This window comes from Bison bison, unplaced genomic scaffold, assembly GCF_000754665.1.
Source record: "Bison bison bison isolate TAMUID 2011002044 unplaced genomic scaffold, Bison_UMD1.0 scf7180017864224, whole genome shotgun sequence".
NCBI classification, from domain to species: Eukaryota; Metazoa; Chordata; class Mammalia; order Artiodactyla; family Bovidae; genus Bison; species Bison bison.
This window is the reverse complement of record NW_011494796.1, coordinates 4,876,581-4,897,839: the sequence shown is the minus strand read 5'-3', so window position 1 is coordinate 4,897,839 and position 21,259 is coordinate 4,876,581. Positions and strand designations below refer to the sequence as shown.

General features: G+C 38.8%; 1 protein-coding gene across 7 annotated transcripts in view; it reads left to right on the top strand.

The window, feature by feature from the left end:
* The window catches only part of MEF2A (myocyte enhancer factor 2A), a 147,350-nt gene extending 128,729 nt beyond the window's left edge, over positions 1 to 18,621 (top strand). For 5 of the 7 annotated variants that reach the window (XM_010845826.1, XM_010845828.1, XM_010845827.1 and 2 more), the window contains 4 exons: positions 5,502 to 5,525; positions 9,225 to 9,351; positions 13,150 to 13,276; positions 14,521 to 18,621. In XM_010845826.1, the coding sequence (XP_010844128.1) occupies positions 5,502 to 5,525; positions 9,225 to 9,351; positions 13,150 to 13,276; positions 14,521 to 14,881 (639 nt within the window). In that variant the 3' untranslated portion in view covers positions 14,882 to 18,621. The remainder of the gene's footprint in view (positions 1 to 5,501; positions 5,526 to 9,224; positions 9,352 to 13,149; positions 13,277 to 14,520) is intronic. The other 2 variants (XM_010845830.1, XM_010845829.1) reach the window with 1 other exon arrangement.
* The last annotated feature ends 2,638 nt before the right edge of the window (positions 18,622 to 21,259 follow it).

The following is a 21,259-nucleotide window of genomic DNA, read 5'->3' as shown; positions in this document are numbered from 1 at the left end:
AATATCATTTAAACATTACTCAAAAAATACCTACAAATCTAACCATATGATTTTCATGCTAAAACTATGAAAGATTGTTGAAAGAAACCAAAGAGCCAAATACGTTGTTTTCAGTTGCTAAGTTGTGTCCAGCTCTTTTGTGACCCCATGGACTATCGCCAGCCAGGCTCCTCTGTCCATGTGATTTTCTAGGGAAGAATACTGAGGTTGGTAGCCATTTCCTATCCAGGGGATTTTCCCAACCTAAAAGGATCAAACCCACATCTTCTGCATTGAAGGCAGATTCCTTACCACTGAGCCACCAGGGAAACCTATGTCAAGATGTTATTCCTTCCTAAATTGGTTGGAAGATTAAACACAACCCTGGTTTACATCACACCACAGATTTTTGTAGGTATCAGCAAGCAGATTCTAAAGTACGTGTGGAAAGGCAAAGGAACTACAATAGCCGGTACAGTTTTGAAGAGAACAAGATAAACTAACACTTCCTGGTTTCAAGACATAGTGTAAAGCTACAGTAGTGAATGTGTGGGGGACTTCTCTGGTGGTCTGGTGGCTAAGACTCTATGTTTCCAGTGCAGGGAGCCTGGGTTCAATTCCTGGTCAGGGAACTAGATCCCATATGCTGCAACTAAGACCTGGCATAGCCAAATAAATAAATATTTTTTAAAAGACTGTGTGGTACTGGCAAAAAGATGAGCACCATAGGTCAAAGAGAGCCCAGAAAATATATTCAGTTGGTTTTTTACAAAGGTAGTAAGGCGGCTCAGTGGAGTAAGGACAGTCAGTACAACTAATGGAGCTGCAGCAGTTTAGTGTCAGTATGCAAAAACAGAACCTCAAAGTGTAATTCATACCTTGTACAAAAGTTAACTCAAAATGTATTATAGATCCAAATGTAAAACACAAAACTGTGACACTTCAGAAGAAAACATTAGAGAATTACACCAAAAGCATAGTCCATAAAAAATGGATATATAGCTATTTATCAAAGTTTAAGATTCACTCCATGAAAAGGCCCTGTTCAGAGAATAAAAAATCAGTCTACAGATTAGGAGAGAATATTTACAAAATCAGCGATCTAGTAGAAGACTTGTATCCAGAATGATACAACTGCATACCTGTTAAGAGTGGCTAAAATTACAAAAACAAAACCAAAAAAACTATAAGTGCCAAGTTCTGGCAAGGATGCAGAGCAAAAGGAATTCTCATGTATTCCTACTTAGAATGCAAAATAGTAGGGCCGCTTCAGAAAGCAGTTTGGCAACTTCTTATAAAGTTAAATATGTATTTGTCATAAACTGAACAGTCTTGCTTCTAGAGAATTTACTCAAGTGAATTGAAAACCATGCTTACACAGAAACTGTATTTTTCACTAATTTCCCCCAAAGAAAACAACAGAAATAACCTTCCAGCAGCTGAATGCATATACACACTCTGGTACATCTGCAGAAAGGAATATTGCTCAGCAATTTAAAAAAAAAAAAAGGATGAATTTAATTCATGACAGTATAAATGAACTTAAATGAATTTTGCTAATTGAAAGAAGCCAAATCCAAAAGATATGATTACATTTATATTTCAGACTGGAAAATGGAGAACAGATAAGTAGTTCCCAGGGGTAGGGAGAGAAGTTGACTACAAAAGGAGTAGTATAGGGAATGTTTGAGGGGATGTGATACTGTATTGTTGGATACATGAATCTATGCTTTTGATAAAACCTACAAAACTATACAATACAGAGTGTTTTTTTTTTTAACTATATGCAGTTAAAAAAATCAACCAGGATTCCAGGGGAACCCAAGATGAAATACATGAATAATTATTAAAAATGAGTGATATGGTATGGAAGGGGATGAACTGGTCTAAATAACTTTGGAAACTATTGCTCAAGATGGTAAATTTGTTAAACACACACAGACACACACACCCTTAAATAAGTGAATACTATACATTGTAGATAAAGCCAGGTTTTTTGAGAAAGTTTCAGTTAAGCAAGGTGAATGGGAAGGTTATAATGAACCCTATTTTTCTGGATTTATAGTTGGAGGTTTCAGTATAAATGTATTTTTTTAAACATATATACAGATAGATACAAAAGTATAGATGTGTGTACACATGAATTCAAATACATCTGATATTTCCTCGCTCTGACTGCTGAGTCTTAAATGAGTGACACCTGGAAACCGAGCACACCTAGCCCTCAGGTCCTAGTTTCTAAACACCATTCTCCAGTGACAGGAATCAAGCCTCCTTGCAGAAGTGATCGATTGTAGAGCTAGGGCCAGGAAAATACACATTGATCCAGAGGGGCCAGCAGATAAGGAAATACATGTCAAGTCAGAGGAACCAACCTTTCAGAGGAACTCCCAATGGCCAGATCTAGAATAATTTAAACAACAAAATAAACAATAATATTATTGGATTATAACACAAAGAATAAAAAATAGACTGTTACTTAGTGACTGAATAAATAAATGGAGAAGGGACAGCTCTTCCTTAGGAATTGTAATCAATGCATGTAGAAAGTCTTGCTTACAAGAAATGGGGGACAGAAAGGCCTCTGTGCCTGGGAGCCCCACAGGGCCCTACTCGGTTTCAGACTCTTCACAAAAATTAACTCAAAATGGATTGCAGACCAAAATTTTTAAATGCAAAACTCTAATATTCTTAGACAATAATAAATGAGAAAACCTAAATGACCTTGGGTATGGTGATGCATTTTTGGATATAACACTATAGGCATGATCCACAAAATAAACAACGATATACTCCTACATGCATGTTAGAATGGCCAAAATCTGGAACACTGAGAACACTAAATGCTGGTGAGTTTGTGGAACAATAGGAACTGTCACAAATTGCTGGTGGGAATGCCAAATGGTAAGCCGCTTTGGAAGACAGGTGACGTCTTACAAAACTGCTGCTGCTAAATCGCTTCAGTTGTGTCCAACCCTGTGCGACCCCACAGACGGTAGCCCACCAGGCTCCTCCGTACCTGGGATTCTCCAGGCAAGAATACTGGAGTCGGTTGCTACTTCCTTCTCCAATGCATGCATGCATGCTAAGTCGCTTCAGTCATGACTGACTCTGCAGCAGCCCACCAGGCTCCTCTGTCCACGGGATTCTTTAGGCAAGAATATTGGAGTAGGTTGCCATTTCCTTCTCCACTTAAAAAACTAAGCATACTTTTACCATATGATCCAGCAATCACACTCCTTGGTATTTACCTGCATAAAAACTTGCACATGGATGTTTATAGCAGTTTTATTCATAATTGTCAAAACTTGAAAGCAACCAAGATGTCCTTCAGTGGGTAACTGGATAAACTGGTACATCCAGACAATGGAGTACTTTTCAGTGCTAAAAGAAATAAGTGATTGAGCCATAAAAAGAAATGGAGGAAAATTAAATACAGATTACTAAGTGAAAGAAGCTAATCTGAAAAGGCTTCATACTGCATGATTCCAACTATATATGACATTCTGGAAAAGGCAAAACTTTTCTTTTTTTTAGTAAAAAGATCAGGAGTTGGAGAAAGGGAGGGATGAATAGGCAAAGCATGGAGCATTTTAGTGCAGTGAAACACTCTGATATTATAATTATTGATACATTTGAACAAACCCATAGAATTATGCAACACCAAGAATGAACCCTAAATGTAAACTAGGGATGTTGGGTGATAATGGTAACAAATGTACCACTTTGGTAATGGGGAAAGCTATGTATATGTGAGTTTATGGAAAATCTGTATGCCCCTCAGTTTTCCTGAACTGCTCAAAAAAGAAAGGTTTAAAGAAAAAAAAATAATATTATTGCATTATAACACAAAGAATTAAAAAATAATGAGACTGTTACTTAGTGATTGAATAAATGTAGAAGGGACAGCTCTTCGTTAGAGAAGACTTCTAATCAATGCCTGTAGAAAGAATGAGCGAAATGGCAAATCTCCATTATAATACAACAGTGCAGACCTTGAAGGCAAGGTCAATGGATGAGTACTAAAGTTAGCAAAAATTTAAGGAGAAACAAGATATTTAAAAAAACTCAGAATATCACTCCCCAAATAATTGTTGATTATAAAAAGAAAAATAGTGATGTTTATAGTGGAGAATCCTAGTCATTTGGTTCGTCTTTCAGGAACTGGATGTGGAATACTGCCACTATCCTTCAGAAATAAAAACTATAGGAAGTTTCATTTAAGGCATAGAAGTATGTTTATAAGAATTGTAATAAACTGCAAAACTGATGGACAAACTACAAGTTTGACATTTAGCAACTTGTCAGTTATCTTGGTCTTTTTTAAGAGTTCATGAAGCATCTCTGTGGAATTCTAAAATCTGCCCCAGAAACTATCAGTATTTACACTATTATCCCTGTAGGTTAAAGTGAAAAATGAATACACACACACCTATAGTATTTTGTTGTGTCTTAACAGTTGGAGATGTGTGAAGATATGTATAACAAAACAGTTGAAGAGGATTTTGCCACGTTTGAAACAGCAGTTTATAGGCCAGGTAGTTATTTTTCAGAGTCAGTGATGAGCCTCACTCCTCTTTCACACTGTTGTCTGCAGATAAACCTGCTTTCAGATTGGGACTTCATGGATCACTGATGCTTATAAAGATACCTTTCGCAGATTGACAGAGAAGCTTGACTTACTCAAGTAAAATAATTTTTAAAAACTAGTTGGATTATTCTAGTATATTAATATTTTTATATGTGTATAAAGAAAAGGAGCAATATGTTTCATTCATCTCTTTTCTGTATGATTTATCAATTCATTTCTCCTCTCATTTTCTTTATGTGGCTTTTCTCCATTGAAATTATTATACTCATTTGAAAATTATATTTGCAAATGATAAATATATAAATTTGTAAAACTGTTATACTTATTAACAAATATTTGAGTTCTTATTGTTTCATAATACTGTGTTAGTTACTGTGGGAAAAAAGAAGACAAAATAAATTCTGCCCACCACAGAATTTAATTAAGATAAATGTACATGTGTAACCAGGTAGGGTAGGGATGGGAGATTTAGATGTAAGTATTGGGCAAATTCCAGGAGATGGTGAAGGACAGGGAAGGCTGACGTGCTGCAGTTCATGGGGTCACAAAGAGTTGGGCACAACTTAGTGTCTGAACAAACAAAAACAAAAAAATAGTGTTAGCGTTCTCCAGATTCCAAACAGAAACTAGTTTCACGATTAGGAAGTCCTTTTATATGTTATCACAGCATGGCATAAGAACAGAACAAACTGGGGTAGGAGGATCTTTAAATCCTGGCCCTAGAGAACTTAAAAGAATCTTTCCTGTCTTTTGAAGTCAGGTACAGAGACAATAAATAATGTATATTTGTACTCACTGCCTATATAATCATCTCTTTAGATTTCCAGACAACTCATAGTGTTCAGATAACATGTTTTTCTAAAGAAGTATTTTATATTCAAGTACCAACAGTCTTAGTAACTCTCTTATTCCTCTTATGTGCTGAGTGCAGTCGGAGGAAGAGGAATTGGAGTTGGTGAGTGTGGGTTTCTACTTGAATGGAATTGAAAAAGATATGGAAAGTACTAATTCTTTTCAATGTTTTTATCTGAGTAATGTTCCCTTTGTTACACAGATTTTTTTTTTTTTTCCTTGCTGTTAAATACTGTCCAAACATTCTGAATAACTGAACCAAGCACTGGTACTGCAGAATGTGGTTTTTCTACTCACAATTATATATCTTGACCTGTTTTATTTGTTCTGGAAACTTTGGAATAGAGCCTTTATAAACAATAGCTGCCCGTGATCACAAGACATGTTAAAGAATTTTTTAAGGAAAGATATAAAATACCTTACATAGTTCCCCAAATTATTAATATATTTTTAGAAAATGACTTCACCCTCACAGTTCCTCAGATTGTAACACACTGTCTTGTGTTGTTTCTCTTTCTTTCAAAAAGATTACATCATTTTTGGTGAGGTCACCTTTTTCACAGAGTTAGAATTATTTCATCCTGCATGAGACAATCTGAACCACAAGGGGGTTCCCTGTTTATTAAAACGAATGTCTTTAATTGAACATACACAAACTTCCTTTTTTTCTATCAGAAGATATTCTGTCCTTAATAGTAGCTGTTACTTTTTTTCAAAAACAAATGATTTCTATTGGCTTTTCTTCTAGAAAATAAATTTGACTAAAAATAACTTTCAGTTGCTCTTTCTTTGGGAACTAAAACTCAAATCTCACAGAACTGATCTGATTTCGAAGTCAGCTGCTAATTAGGTGACTTTAAGGGAACTAAAGACTTGAAAATGTTTAGTTTTTAGCATGGGCAGGGGTTTAGATTGCATGAAAGCATGGGGGAAAGGCATCTGTTCGTTTTACATTTTATTATTACATATATTTGCATGCTGGTGTGTTTTGCGCAATTTGTTTCTTTTCAAATAAGGTTGTGCTCTGTCCTTAAAATTAAAGATTCTTCTTTAACTTTGTGATCACTCTCACAGTTTTGGATGTGGTTTCACATTGGATAACTAAAATACACCGAAAGTGATGAAAGTAAAAGTCGTGTCTGACTCTTTGGGACCCCAAGGACTATACAATCCATGGAAATCTCTTGGCCATGGAATTCTTGTGGTGTTGGATTATATCATGTGCAGATTTTAAGTATCTTTTAGGCAAATACTTTACTTACTGATACAATAATGATTAGCAAATGATAGTTTAAGATTAAATAATGTGTCTTAGATTAAATCTCACTATTTATACCCTTAAGAAGTTAATCATGAATGCTTCCTTGTGAATTTATGAATTATCTAGCAGTATGTTGCCCTCTAGTGGCTGTGGAAATCAGTGCCGTTGAGATTATGAGCCTTGATGGGTAGAACCAATGTATTGGAGTGTCACTGTTTTACAGACACACACACCACCACCACCACCCCATCTTGAGGTCACATTAGGAGACTTCCGTGGAGGTGAAGGTAGGGCATGGATAGAGCCAGGCTAGACCATGGCATACTGTGTTTTTCACCTAGTATTTGACTCTTGAAGTTTCAGTGACAAAATTTGTGAGAACAGATCTCTGTTCTCTCAAAGTAGATCTCTGTCTCAAAAATGCACTAAAATTTTTAACTTGACGCTGAGACAAAAATGTATACCTAGTTGTTATATGTTGACTTTTACATTCCTTAAAGTATACCCTCAATTACAAATTCTCAAAGGTAAATTTCTAAGTATTTGAAGACTAAAATCTAGCACATAAAAATACTTTTGATTAAGAAACAAACATTTAACCAGAAACTGTAAATAGTCATTGATATTCTCTAAAACTTAAGTTAATTCAAATTCTAAAACTTAATTAAAATGCAGAGCTCTGTGTGTCAGAACCAAATCACAATCAGAGACACAATCTGTTAGAATCTAGAAAGTTGTTCAAATTGGCTTGAGCTCTAGAATAGAATCATGAGTGGGTCTGACCCAAAGTGAGTGCCCTGGAACCTACACTAAAGGCCCATTTAGAGCCAGGCTATAGAGATGCCTTTAGAAGTTTTGCAATTCTAGAACAACTCTCCTTTCTGACAGCTCCAAGGGAATAGCTGTGGATATTTACCTTCAAAAAAAAACAAAAAAAAAAGCCAGTTATGTAGAAATCTTGGGCCAGAGAGTATCTTAGAACAATTTAAGGATATATCTTACATTTCCGAAGTACTTAATTTATCAAAGCACTTCTTACTGTTGCCTTACTAGATTCTCACAGTAGTACTGCAAAGCAGCAGTGCAGCGATCACCATCTTCTCTGCTTTGCAACCAAAGAGATTTGGAGAGGGTGAAGGATTTTTCCAGTGCTCAGGAATTAGTGAATCTGGGACAAGAATCAGGCCAGTATAGCCTGAGTGGTCTTTCTAATATCCTCTAACTTAAGATTGGATAGAAAATACAAACTAAAAAAAAATAAAATGAGATATGAAATATCTAGATCTAACCAAAGGTCTTCAATCTGATTACCATTTGAAATAGTGATAGAGAAAACTGAATGACATCCTGACTCTCTGTAATCTCAAGGGCACTGAGTTATACTTTGATATGGCTTAGGCCCCCTAAATGTCAGTTACCAGGCTGTAATTTCTTCATTTAGAAAAAAACCCTGGAGTTATGCTTTAGCCTTCTTGTGTTCTAACCACATGAAACTTGGAGTCTCTCTTTCACTGATTCTCAGTTTTAGAACATGTTCGCTTGAGGCAGCGCGTTGTGAGAAACTGCTCTTTCATACCCATACCCTTAGAGAATGGTGACTGTCTTAAACTGACTTGATTATTCTGTAGTTCATTTTGTTTCACTCCCACTGTAGATAGGATGCTATGTAGATGCTGTTGGTTAGCAAGCATTTACCACTGGTCATCTGCAGCCCTATGAGAAGTATTATATTTTATTTAAAAGTTCTATACTCAAAGCTTCTCCATTCATAAGCGTCTGAAGAAGGGATACATGGCTGAGTCTGCCATTAAAAAACAGGTCAATGTTGGATGATGGGAGAGGCTCTGCATGTATAGTGTCAGGGAGTATGTGGTAAATCTCTGTACCTTTTCATCAATTTTTCTGTGAACCTAAAACTGCTCTTTAGAAAAATCTTAATAAAAATTTATATCTAAATACATACACATATACATATTTGTGTGTGTGTTAACTGCAGGATCTCAGGGAAGGAAATATGAATACAAGCTGCAGTTTAGTAAGCTATGACTTAAAACCCTGTTAATTTGTAAATCCAGCAAATAGAAGTAGTTTTGAACTCTTTTGGACTGTCATGGACTTATAATCTATATATACACAGATAACCTTGCTATCCTCAGGTATTTAAAATCTACACATATCTTACTTAGGTAGGGTAGCCTGGCAGTCTTTATAAGGGGCATCAAATCCTCATTTATGTTAACATATAAGTGTTATCAGCCCTAATGCAAGTTTTCTATTTTAAGGATGTATCTCTGACATCAATAAACTCTCTGAAAAAGGCACTAGGAGAAAATGAATGATTAATGTAAAATACATCCCTTAAAATTAAATAGTTATTCTCATTAGTATTTTTAAAGTTTTCACATAATCACTTGCTTCAGGGAATGATGTTCACATCATAAAACTGTGAAAAATGTCACTTTTAAGTTGAATGTTCTATTTTAAATATTAAGCTTAAATATAAATACTCATAGAATAACACTTTTTTCTACTCTCTCACAGAATACCCAAAGGATAAGCAGTTCTCAAGCCACTCAACCCCTAGCTACCCCAGTGGTGTCTGTGACAACTCCAAGCCTGCCTCCGCAGGGCCTGGTGTACTCAGCAATGCCGACCGCCTACAACACAGGTGAGCCTGCCCTGTTGCCTTTTGTGGGGTTTTTTTATTTGTTTTGTTTCAGTGTGTACTTTTGTGATTTTTTAAAAAATATATTTATTGAAATTATTTCAAGTTTCTTAGATTGACAGTTGGATATGTTAATGAAACACATGCTAGTCTTGAAAAAATTACACAATACACATTGATTATAGAAAGATTCCCCAGCATGAACTTCTGCTTACCCCTGAGAAACAACTAGCTCTTATCAAATTATGACGCATAGCAAACGGAGCAAAACACTTGGTGTTTTCTATGTAGTTCTTGTTACATAGCATCTCACTCTTCCAAGCTTTTAAAATAAGATGTTTTTCTGTATGCTGTGTCAACCTACCTTGGGAAAGACAGCATCCCTTGGTACCTCGGAACTCAGGGAGGTGGATCTAGGTGGCTGTGTCAGCAGGTCACATTTTCTTCCCTGTGATAGCCCGTTTGGTTTCTACTGTTTGTGCCTCGGGAGCAAGACCAGGAGCTTTCTTATTTCTCTTCAAAGCCAGTCACTCCTCACTTCTGAGGTGAGCTTTTCACTCATTCATGGTATTTAGACTTTTCATCCACAAATACCCTATTTAGGGAGTATATTAGATAAGTTTAAAAATACTGCAGTGATTGGAGGAGTGCTGTGTGGAGAGCCCGATGTATGAAGGTTTCTCTAGATGTGCCATTTAGGGATTGGCAGAGGACACATGGGGGAGCTTCCCTTTCTCACTAGCTGAGCCAAACACCTGATGCTTCAAAAGGAGGAGGAGCGAGAGAAAGAGTTAAAAATACCTTGCCAGTTTTTCAGAGACCACAGGGCAGGGCATTTTTGTGATTCTGATAGATTAATAAAGATCATCTAATTTCAGACTTCAGGGTAAATGCTGTAGCACAGTCTTTCACCCTGCTCTGTGGAGCTCCCTGAGGGGTGCAGAGCCATTAATATATTTGATTGCTGCTTTAATTCCAAGTAGTTCTTTTAAAACAAAAATGACTTTAAATGGTTTTGTTGAAAAGAAAGCTTCTTAGGAAATGTCTACTACCTTTTCCAACAATCAATATAAAAAAAAAAATGTCCAAATCCATCAACTAAATCTAGAGTAAAGCCAGGGATTATACGTTCATAGAAATTCTGTTTCATTGTCCTGGTCACCAGCTATATGAGCAACACTAGTCTAGGGACATACATTTTCTCCCAGGTTTATTCTGGAAAAGGAGACATACTCAAGTTGGTAACCTGTGGAGGGGAAGTCCTGAGTTGTTGAGGTTACCAGTTTATACTCTGATCTTGAAAAGGTGAGGAAGGTAGAAAATTTGTGAGCTAGAATGTTCAGAGGAGCGTTGGCCGAGGAGATGGTTCTTGAGCTGGGTGTCACCATTACATTATAGTTTACTGAGCATTTCATGACAGGTTTTTCCAATAGAAAACTTAGATACCCCACTATATTTGTTTTTAGAAATGCCATTGGCTTTAAAGAATATTTTTTCCAAAGTCCAGAAGGAATTACCAAAACACAAAAATGGAGTCACATTCTCTTGAAACCATCCCTTATCAGTCTCACTCCTGTAACTACTTACTTCTCTCTCAGAGCACCTGTTCTGTTTAATGTTACCACATTATCTTTAATGTATTTATCTTTTTAAAACATGCATCTATATTTTGTCTTTCATTAGTATATCAACTACCTTTCTGTACATAGTTAAGAATCAAACACGTGCCAGTCAGTCAGTACAGGGATAAATAAATGAGCAACATTTCAAAAAGTACAGTAGTTCTGTGTGGAGGAATCATATAGACACTTCCTCATGCCCATCTGTAAGATCACTCCCAGCTTCTTACCTTATTCATGGATCCATTCAGCACAGATTGATTGTGTTCTGTGTGACAAGCACTGTGCCAGGCACTGGCAATATACAGGAGCGCACAGTTAACAATGGAACGTAGGGTCTATCAGAGGAGAAAGACGCAAGACAAATAGTTCTAGGAGTAATTTATCACCATCCTGTTAAGGGCCATACTGAAGCTTTGACCTGAAGAGGCTTCGACCTGCCTCAGCCAGGCAGAGTAGGGAGAGTGCCCCAGGAACGGGGAGCACTGTGTGCAGAGGCAGCAGGAGCATGGCTGACGTGGCCAGATGGCTGTAGAGTTGAAACCACAGAGGGAGGTTGGGATGCATACGCCTTGCTGAGGACTTTTGGACATGATCTTGAGACATTGGGAAGCCATAAAAAGGTTTTAAGCAGAGCGGTATCATGACTATATTTGTTTTGTATGATCACTTAACTACAGCACTCATGGCTCGACCACACAAGAGGCTACTATGATAGTCCAACTAATGAGTGCTAAAGGTGTGAACTAGGCTGGTGGCAATAGAGACGGTGAGATGTGGGCAGGCTTGAGAGACAGTAGCTAGAATTGACTAGACTTGATTGTTGGTGGTGGAAGTAAGTATCAAGGGTAACACCCACAGATTTGGCATGAACAGTTATAGGAGAGTTGGTGCCATTTACTAGAGAGAGGCAGGTTTGGAGGAAATGATGAGTCCAGTGGGATCATGTCAGACTTGATGTGTCTGGAGAAACATCATGACAAGTAGACATGTCAAGTGGGTAGTTGGAAGGACTTGGAGGCACTGTGGAAGGCGCAGTGTGATGGACCCCCCCGACCCAGCTTCTGTGGGGAGGGGCAAGGCAATGTTAGAGAGCAGTGACTGAAGAAAGATCCCAAGCACAGCTATGCTGTTTAAACTCAGGTTCTTTTTTAAAATGCTAATTCACCAGGGAGACTAATTTCTTTAAATACTTCTCTCAAGACCTGAAAAAGAAGTTAAAAGTAGAAGAGCTTTTGCCACCTGTCTTTAGAACTAAATGGAAAAAAACAAATGTTAATGTTGAACTGAAATAACTCTATATGTGAGTGATAACTAACATGCTATGTCTTGGCCAAAATGATTATGACTGAAGCATTTATGTCTTATAACACAAAGTTTTTCATGAACTTTGATTTTGCATGCAATCACGGATCTTTGACAGTTCCTGTACTTCGAAAAAATGCAATTAGTTAATTGTATGATAGTGAATATACTGTCTATGTCACTAAGCTTGACAGCCCATGAAAAGGGGTCCTGAATCTTTTCTGTTTCCCCTGTACTTCAAAAATATGAGACATGCTGAACTAGTTGTAGTCAGGATGAACTGGAGTGTTTTCTCTTTTGTTCATGAGGGTAGTGGTGGGCATATATATTTTAAATAGCAATTGTATAGGAACATCTTTTAGTGACAGCATTTTTATTATTTCTGTTTACAATCCTGGAATAAGTATCTCAACTTTTTGCGAAAAATTAAGCTATAAATATTTAGTACAAAATTGAAACCTTTTTTACTGAAATAATCCCAGACAACTGAATATAGCTAGGTCCTAGAAACCTCCCAAAAGAAAATTTTTGTCAGTTGTAGACCATAAGCTTGTTTTTGGCTTCCCTGGTGGCTCAGTCAGTAGAGAATCCGCCTGCAATGTAGGAGACCTGGGTTCTATTCCTGGGTTGGGAAGATCCCCTGGAGGGGAGGACATTGCAACCCACTCCAGTATTCTTGCTGGAGAGTCCCCATGGACAGAGGAGCCTCGGGGGCTCGTTGGACACGACTGAGCGACTAAGCACAAAGGGAGTTTTTTGATGCTATGAAGTACCTGGCTTCTTTCAGACTAAGAAAATTATGGGCACAACTATTTGAAAAGCAGGTGTTGTATGGTCCTTTTATTACACACACAAGCAACATTTCCTTCTTTTTTAGACTACTCGCTGACTAGTGCAGACCTGTCAGCACTGCAGGGCTTCAACTCGCCAGGAATGCTGTCTCTGGGACAGGTGTCTGCCTGGCAGCAGCACCATTTAGGACAAGCAGCCCTCAACTCTCTCGTGTGAGTAACTGACTAGATGTTTTCACCAAACCTCTACCTACGCTTCCCAACCTGTGTCTCATTCCACTGTTATAAGAAAGGTAACCTGAAGGTATTCAGGCCTACCTGCCACCCTTCTCTTTCCTTGCTTTGGTTAACATCAACAGACAGAATAAGAAAATGAGCTGTGCCCGTTGCTTTATCCCTGGATCGTAGGGAAGGGTGGTAGGGGCTGGGTTTCTTATGTATGGGTCAGGCTACGGGGGATTCATGTGGTTGACCCCAGTCCACTGCACACATTGTACCTCCCCAGGAAGGGTTCGCAAGAGAATGTTCCTTACAGACTGTGTGAAAAGGGATTACAGTGGTGCTCAGGTAGGATAGGCATCACTAGCAGGAAGAGAAGGAATGGTGTTTTGGTAAAACTAGAATAGTCAGCCCAAGTTGAAGCTGGAGGAGAACAGTCCAGAAGAGGGGACAGCGTAACAGGTTAGCTGTGTCGCTCCTGCTCAGGACACGAGGGACACCCAGCCTCCCAGCCTCTTGGCCTAAAAGTCCCCGGAGAGGCTCCCTGCATCCTGGTAGCTCCACAGTACACACTGTTGTTGGTCATCAACTCGGGAACCATGTCATGGAGAAATGGCCAGGGTATCTGAGGGAAATCTCTTTGCTTACACAGGTGTTTGGCCCTCGGGCGTATGCAGAGCATCCTAAATGAGCATACTAAAAATAGCCATGCAAAGGCAGGCAGAAAAGGCTTGGTGCTCAGGCTGAGGAAGAGGCGTGTGCACACTTTACTGTGTCCTCCTCTGAGCCACTCTTTTAGCCTTTCTGAGACTCGTCTGGAGAGTGGGGTGACGTGGCTGCCTTCTGAGAGCTGCTGTGAGCGTAGGTGGCGGGTGCCATCACAGAGGCAGAGCAGAGCGGAGAGGGAGTTGGGGTCAGGGTGCCACTGTCCCTCTGCCACTTTGGTCCCCGCGCGTCAGTCACTGACACTGTTTTGGAAACTTCAGCCACAGAAGTACCAAGATTAAGGTAACAGAACCAGCCACTAGAAATCTTGACTACTCATTTCTGTTTTTACCAGGGATATGTTATTTTTTCTGTGTGAAGCACTGCAGGAAACACCAAAACTAGTCTTGGGGAGTTATGGCAGTGTTTCAGACCCTGGGCTGTCTGTCAGTCAGGTGGTATCTGTAGTATCCCATTCGTGCAGATGCAGTCACAAACCAGCTGTCTAACAGATCTTTGTTTTTTTCCTTCAGTGCTGGAGGGCAGTTATCTCAGGGTTCAAATTTATCCATTAATACCAACCAAAACATCAACATTAAGTCAGAACCAATTTCACCTCCCCGGGATCGAATGACCCCATCAGGCTTCCAGCAGCAGCAGCAGCCACAGCCGCCACCACCGCCGCCACAGGCCCCACAGCCGCAGCCCCGGCAGGAAGTGGGCCGCTCCCCTGTGGACAGTCTGAGCAGCTCCAGCAGCTCCTACGACGGCAGTGACCGGGAGGATCCGCGGGGCGACTTCCACTCTCCTGTTGTGCTCGGCCGGCCCCCAAACTCTGAGGACAGAGAAAGCCCTTCCGTAAAGCGGATGCGGATGGATGCGTGGGTGACCTAAGGCTTCCAGGCAGGTGTTTGTACTTTGTGTTACTGCAGTGAACTGCTCTACATATCTAAACTGGTAAATAAGGACATGAGTTAAATATATTTATATGTACATACATACATATATATCCCTTTACATATATATGTATGTGGGTGTGAGTGTGTGTATGTGTGGGTGTGTGTTGCGTACACAGAATCAGGCACTTACCTGCTAACTCTTGTAGATCTGCAGGTGTGCGTACCACGGCAAACAGCACCCTGTAGGCAGAGTCTAGTCTGGCACTTCCTTGGACTACTTGTTTCATAAGATAACCAGTTTTTGCAGAGAAACATGTACCCTATATATAATTCTCCCACACTAGCTTGCAGAAACCTAGAGGGCCCCTACTTGTTTTATTTAACTGTGCGGTGACTGTAGTTACTTAAGAAAAATGCTTTGTAGAACAGAGCAGTAGAAAAGCAGGAACCAAGAAAGCAATACTGTACATAAAATGTCATTTATATTAATTACCCAACCTGGCATGGGTCTCTATTGCAAAGAGGTGCATGGGAAAGGGCTGTTGATATTAAAAAACATAACAAAAAAGCCCCACACATAACTGTTTTGCACGTGCAAAAATGTATTGGGTCAAAGAAGTGATCTTTAGCTAATAAAAAAGAGAGAGAATAGAAAACACGCATGAGATATTCAGAAAATATTAGCCTAGAGATATAGAGCATTAACAGTAAATTAATATATTAAGTTATAATTGGAATATGTCAGAAGTTTCTTTTTACATTCATATCATAAAATTAAAGAAACTGATTTTAGCTCATGTATATTTTATATAAAAGAAAACACCCTTATAAATTGATGACTATATATAAAATTATATTCACTACTTTTGAACACATTCTGCTATGAATTATTTATATAAGCCAAAGCTGTATGTTGTAACTTTTTTTTTTTTTTTTTAGAGAATAGCTTTATCTTGTTTTAACTTTTTAGTTTTTATTTTGAGAGGGGGAAAAAAACAAACAAAAATATCTTGCAAGCAGAACCTTGGAAAAAAAAAGCCATGAACACTTATTATTCTATATGTAAATTAAAAGTTGAGCCAAACTCTTTGTGTATATAGCATCTTAAATATATTATCACCTTTGATGTAAGTACCTATGTATTGTATGGTCACCAGATTAAAAAGTATATTTTTGTGGATTGCCGCCAATTTAGGGGGAAAAGGCGAGATCCTTATTAAGTAGAGTATTCACTGTTTAATATTTACTATTTTGTTAAATATACTGTACTTTGGATTTTAATTATTGGCCCAGTCTTTTCAGAGGATTGTATAAAGGGGTTTCTCCCCTCACTGGTGGTGAATGTGTGATGTTACATTGTAATCTTTGTGCCGTATGGGTTAAGCATTATTATATATTTTATATGTGTATATAAATAGCAAAGTGGCAAAAAAAATTGATGTTAAGTTCATCCTGCATAAATGTAAAATGTGTTGTAACAGATTTTATAAGGCATTATTTAAAACTTGCCTTTTGTGAGGAAAAAAAATATAGTAGAAAAACTGACCTAATTTAATTAATATTAGAGAAAATGGCAAAATAGTAGATGAGCACAAAGGTTTTATAAGTGGTAAATGATTAGGGAAGAATATTTGTGGGGGAAGGGATCTTTGTTTCTTGACCCTCTAAAATAGATTGATGCAGCTGGTTACAAGATAACTATCATTCTGGACACTCTGTGCATTGAATGACACTTCAGTGTGGGGAGAAGTCCTCTCATGGTGCAGATCCTTGGCATGACTCTTGCCATCCTGATGCCCTCAACTGAGATGCTGACCAAGGCCTTACTCTCTCAGGAAGACAGCTAAGTGGTGACAGCAAGTTCGGCAGTTCCCTGGGCTTGTGCCATGACAAAATTCAAAGTCCTGTATATCTTTCATCGTCGATTTTTAAATACTCGTTTTCTTGAGAAACTCAAAATAAGGGTTGAAAATTACTGCTATTTTATATTTTAAACTTAATATTAAGCAGCTACCTACAATTTTTACTTACGTTTTTGCTTTTTCCCCCTAAATTGCGTTCCTTGTGACATTTTCCTCATATGCTGTTTGTGACAAATCATCAGCCAGATTTCCTGGCTGACACATAGGTAGTTAGGTACAGGATAAACTTGTGGCATTCACAGCTGCAAAGTGGAATTCTGTTTTTAATGACATTTTGGGTAGTAAATTTTGATAGAGGCCAAAAAAGGGAGGGTGATACACTCTCCCCTCTCATCGGTTTAGACATTTGGTTTTTATTCAGAATGGATTTGTTTTGTTTTGTTTTAAATATACTTATTTTACTGAACAACTTACAGGCACATTTTTCATGAGATCACACCTAATTGAAACAACGCAGTTTCCCAACACTGAATTTCCAAGATAATCCTTACCACTTTGTAAACCATTTATAGCTTTGAAGTGTTCAGTGCTTCTTTGGTTGTTATTTATGCATGTTCATGAACTTCTGCTGTACATGGGATAGGAGTTAACACATTCACATTTACTGTCTATTTTCTTGTGTGCCTTACGAGATGGCTTTTCTGACTGTATCTCAATAGTCTTTCTTTCTATGCAGGTTTATAATCAGTACAACTACTGTTTTCTAAAATAATATTACCAAGGCTCGGAGTTTGTATTTCAATTACACTGACCAAGTAACAATGTATTCCATTTTCAGGAACTGAGTATTTGACTGTTAACCCTTTTCTCATATGCCCAGTGTGACTTAGAGCATATGGACTTGACAGAGGCACTCTCGCCCCATGTACGAACACATTACACACACGCATCTCCTGGTGGGAACCAGCTCAGAGTGGGGAAGACACGAACCACGTTACTTTAGAACCTACTTTTCTTACCCTTTTTGGACTCCTGTGTTTTGTATGACACCATCGCAAGAAATTTTATCCCTGCAGATGAAGTATTTTATTACTAAAAGACAAAAACAAAAAAAGCTAGAGTAAATTGCACTGGTTCAAGTACAGTTTCCAGCAGCTGTACTTCCTTCAGCAGTCTACCTGGTACTACATTGAAAGGGAAAGTCACCATTGTATGTCTACAGATGGTCCCAATCAAAACTCCATCTTTTGAGCCCTAATTATGTCCATTGTGTTAAGAGACTAAATCAGGGGTTTGTTCTAAAAGAACAATATATGTTTTACCATTTCCTTTTACTGTAAGGACAGCTAATAAAGCATTAACATATTTTCTGTATTAACCATCATGCGCACAAGAAATACATAGTAAATAAGGAACCAGAAAACTCCTGGCATCGGATCATAAGAAGCTAGATGATTAGAATGTGAAAAAGATTTTACAAATGTAAAACTTTCATTTCTCTGTAGAAACTTTCTTCACTTTGCTGTGCAAGAAGACACTGCTTTGCTATATTTAAAATGGCTTTTTTAAAAGAGATTTATGTATTTGGTAAATGTTTGTAGTCAACAGTTCACACAAGAAGCTGTACACGGTTTGAACATGTAAAACCGTTTGGCGGCACAAGCTGGACTTTGTTGCCATCCTTGAGATGAACCTTTTAAGAAAAAATAAGTTAATCTCAATTTTTCCCTGAATGTGTTGTTTTTTTCCTTCATTATACAATAAATATTATAGTGAACTTTTTATCAAATGGTTAAGAAAATGTTAGAGGTTGTTGTAAACTATTTGTATCCTGCACTCACTACAGTAAAGACGGACTGGCTTTTCCTGTGTACTCCAGACTCTGTCATGTTTGCCACCAGTCGCCCTCTTTTCCCTTCCCTTCCCTTTCCCAAACCTCTTCCGCCTGCAGGTCCCTTTTACTTCCTTTGAGATGTGGTCGAGGAAATTGTTACAGCGCCCCACCCACCCCCCTGTATTGGCTCCTGAGGCCTCTCCTCCTGGGCGGCCCTGGACCCTTCAGGAAGCAGCCAGCAATCTGGTCCCAGCATCGGCCAGCCTGGCTATTCTGTGCCTCTTGTTGTGGATACATTAAACCCATTCAGGCTGTGATAACAGCTTCCTGCAGGATACGCTGCTAGAGGGCAGGGGGGGATGTGGGGCATCTGTTAGAACTTAACTGTCATCAGTTTATTTTTCTTTCAAGTTTAGGTGGCGAAATGATTTGTTTTACCCAAAATGCATACATAATACTGAGCTGGGGTGGCAGAAACAGATTTACTAAATAAGTCTTTATTTTCAAAAGTGGCAGATGTGAAAAATTATCTTAAACTTGCGGTGAAGTTTTTTTCCTCTGATTTGCCTTCCGAGCCATCTCCCAGCTAAGCAGATTCTTGCTGTCAATTAAATTAAAAGCTAAATTTTTGTGCTGGCTTTACTTGCTAGCTACTGTGAAACTCTGATTAGCCGGTTTTGAAAGCTGGTTGAAGCCTGTGGCTAAAAATAATCACAGCTGCAGCTACTTGAAATCAATTCACTGTGACTTCCTAGTTAGCTCCCATGCATCCTGTCTTCCTCTAGGCTCTGTCTTGTTTTTAAGTTGATTCTGTGTCTGACTGGTACCAGCCAAGAAAATGGTTTTACAGTGATGGCCTTCTGCCAGCAGGATGGCTCCTGCCACCTCCCATCTGCCTGTCCAGTCTCTCACAAGGAGTCAAAGTACCACTTGGTTGTAGAACTGAGGAGACAGCTGTATTCCTGCCAGCTGACACAAGGGTTGGAAGGTTCCAAACGGGTACCTGAAGCACTCCAGGGAGGGGCTGGCAGGGGCTGAGTGGACATGTGCCCCCAGACAGTGTGAGAGCTGGGTCCCAGCCCAGGACTGCACATTGCCAGGGTGAATTCCCACCTCCACTTCAGTGTCTGCTTCCAGAGGAACCAGCTTCGAGAACGTGTCCTAGACTCCACAGGCAGGCTGCTCTGTGAATACCAAAGTGTCCAAACGTAGCTAGGGAAAGAAAAAAGTCAGTTACACTAACTGGTTTCACCATATTATCCTCTCCTACCTTTCTTCTTAGACTTTAGTTTTGAACTAATTTTTAACTTACAGAAAAGTTGAAAAAATAGTAGGTTCATATGTCCCTTTCTCAGCTTTCCCTAATGTTAATATTTACATAACCGTAGTACCACTCGGAGAAGGCAATGGCACCCTACTCCAGTACTCTTGCCTAGAAAATCCCATGGATGGAGGAGCCTGGTAGGCTGCAGTCCATGGGGTTGCGAAGAGTTGGACACGACTGAGCGACTTCACTTTCACTTTTCACTTTCATGCATTGGAGAAGGAAATGGCAACCCACTCCAGTGTTCTTGCCTGGAGAATCCCAGGGACGGGGGAGCCTGGTGGGCTGCACAGAGTTGGACATGACTGAAGCAACTTAGCAGCAGCAGCAGCAGTACCACTGTCTCGAAGAGTCGGACACCACTGAGCGACTAAGCACAGCACAGTACCATTATCAGAAGCAAGAACTTAACACCGATATAACACTAGTAACTGAACACCTTATTTGAATTTCACCACTTTATCCACTATTTCTAATCTAGGATCCAACCCAGGATCCCACATTGTATTTAGTTGTTATGTCTCTGTAATCGTTCCCCAGTCTTTTCTTGTCTTTAAAAAGACAAGGTGCTTTTGAAGAATACTGATCAATTATCCTGAATAGTATTCCCTTGATGTGGATTTGTCTGATGTTTTCTTATGATTATAATGAGCATGCATTTTGGCAGGAATACCACAGAGGTGTGTCCGTAATGCATCATGCATTTCATGATGTTGTATGTTTGCAAGGTGATGTTGACCATGACCACTTGGTTAAGTGGTTTCTTTTGGGTTTCTCCACTGTAGAGTTACTATCTTTTCCTTGTTGATAAGTATCTTGGGGAGATACTTTGAAACTATATAGATTTCTCAAACATACCTAATAATTTTAGCTGCTTGGTTACAATAATTATTTCTGAAGTATTTGCCTGATTTCTTCTACATTTATTAATTGGACTTCTGTAAGGAAGAGCTGTCCCTCTCCCCACTAATTTATTTTATTATAATGGATTCATGATTTTTTTTTTTCCCTTTGGGTTATAATCTAGTACTATCATTCTGTTTCTGAAGTTATTCCAGCTTTGGTCATTAAGAGCTCCTTCAGGTAGATGCCGATGTTTCTTGGAAAAGCTCCTTCCCACTTTTTAAGCATTTCTTTACTTTCTGGCAAGATGTTAAACACTGATACTCATTCCAGGTACTGGAACAACCACCTCTCTAAGATTCCTAGATCCATGTATTGGAGAATGCCATATAGAAACCAAGGTAAGTGCACTTTATTTGCTCATTGATACTAGAGTATCACTGCTCTTTGGCCCTCTCTGCAGCCAAAGCTAGGAAATAAATGTAGGTATGTTCACTCACTGGCTTCCCA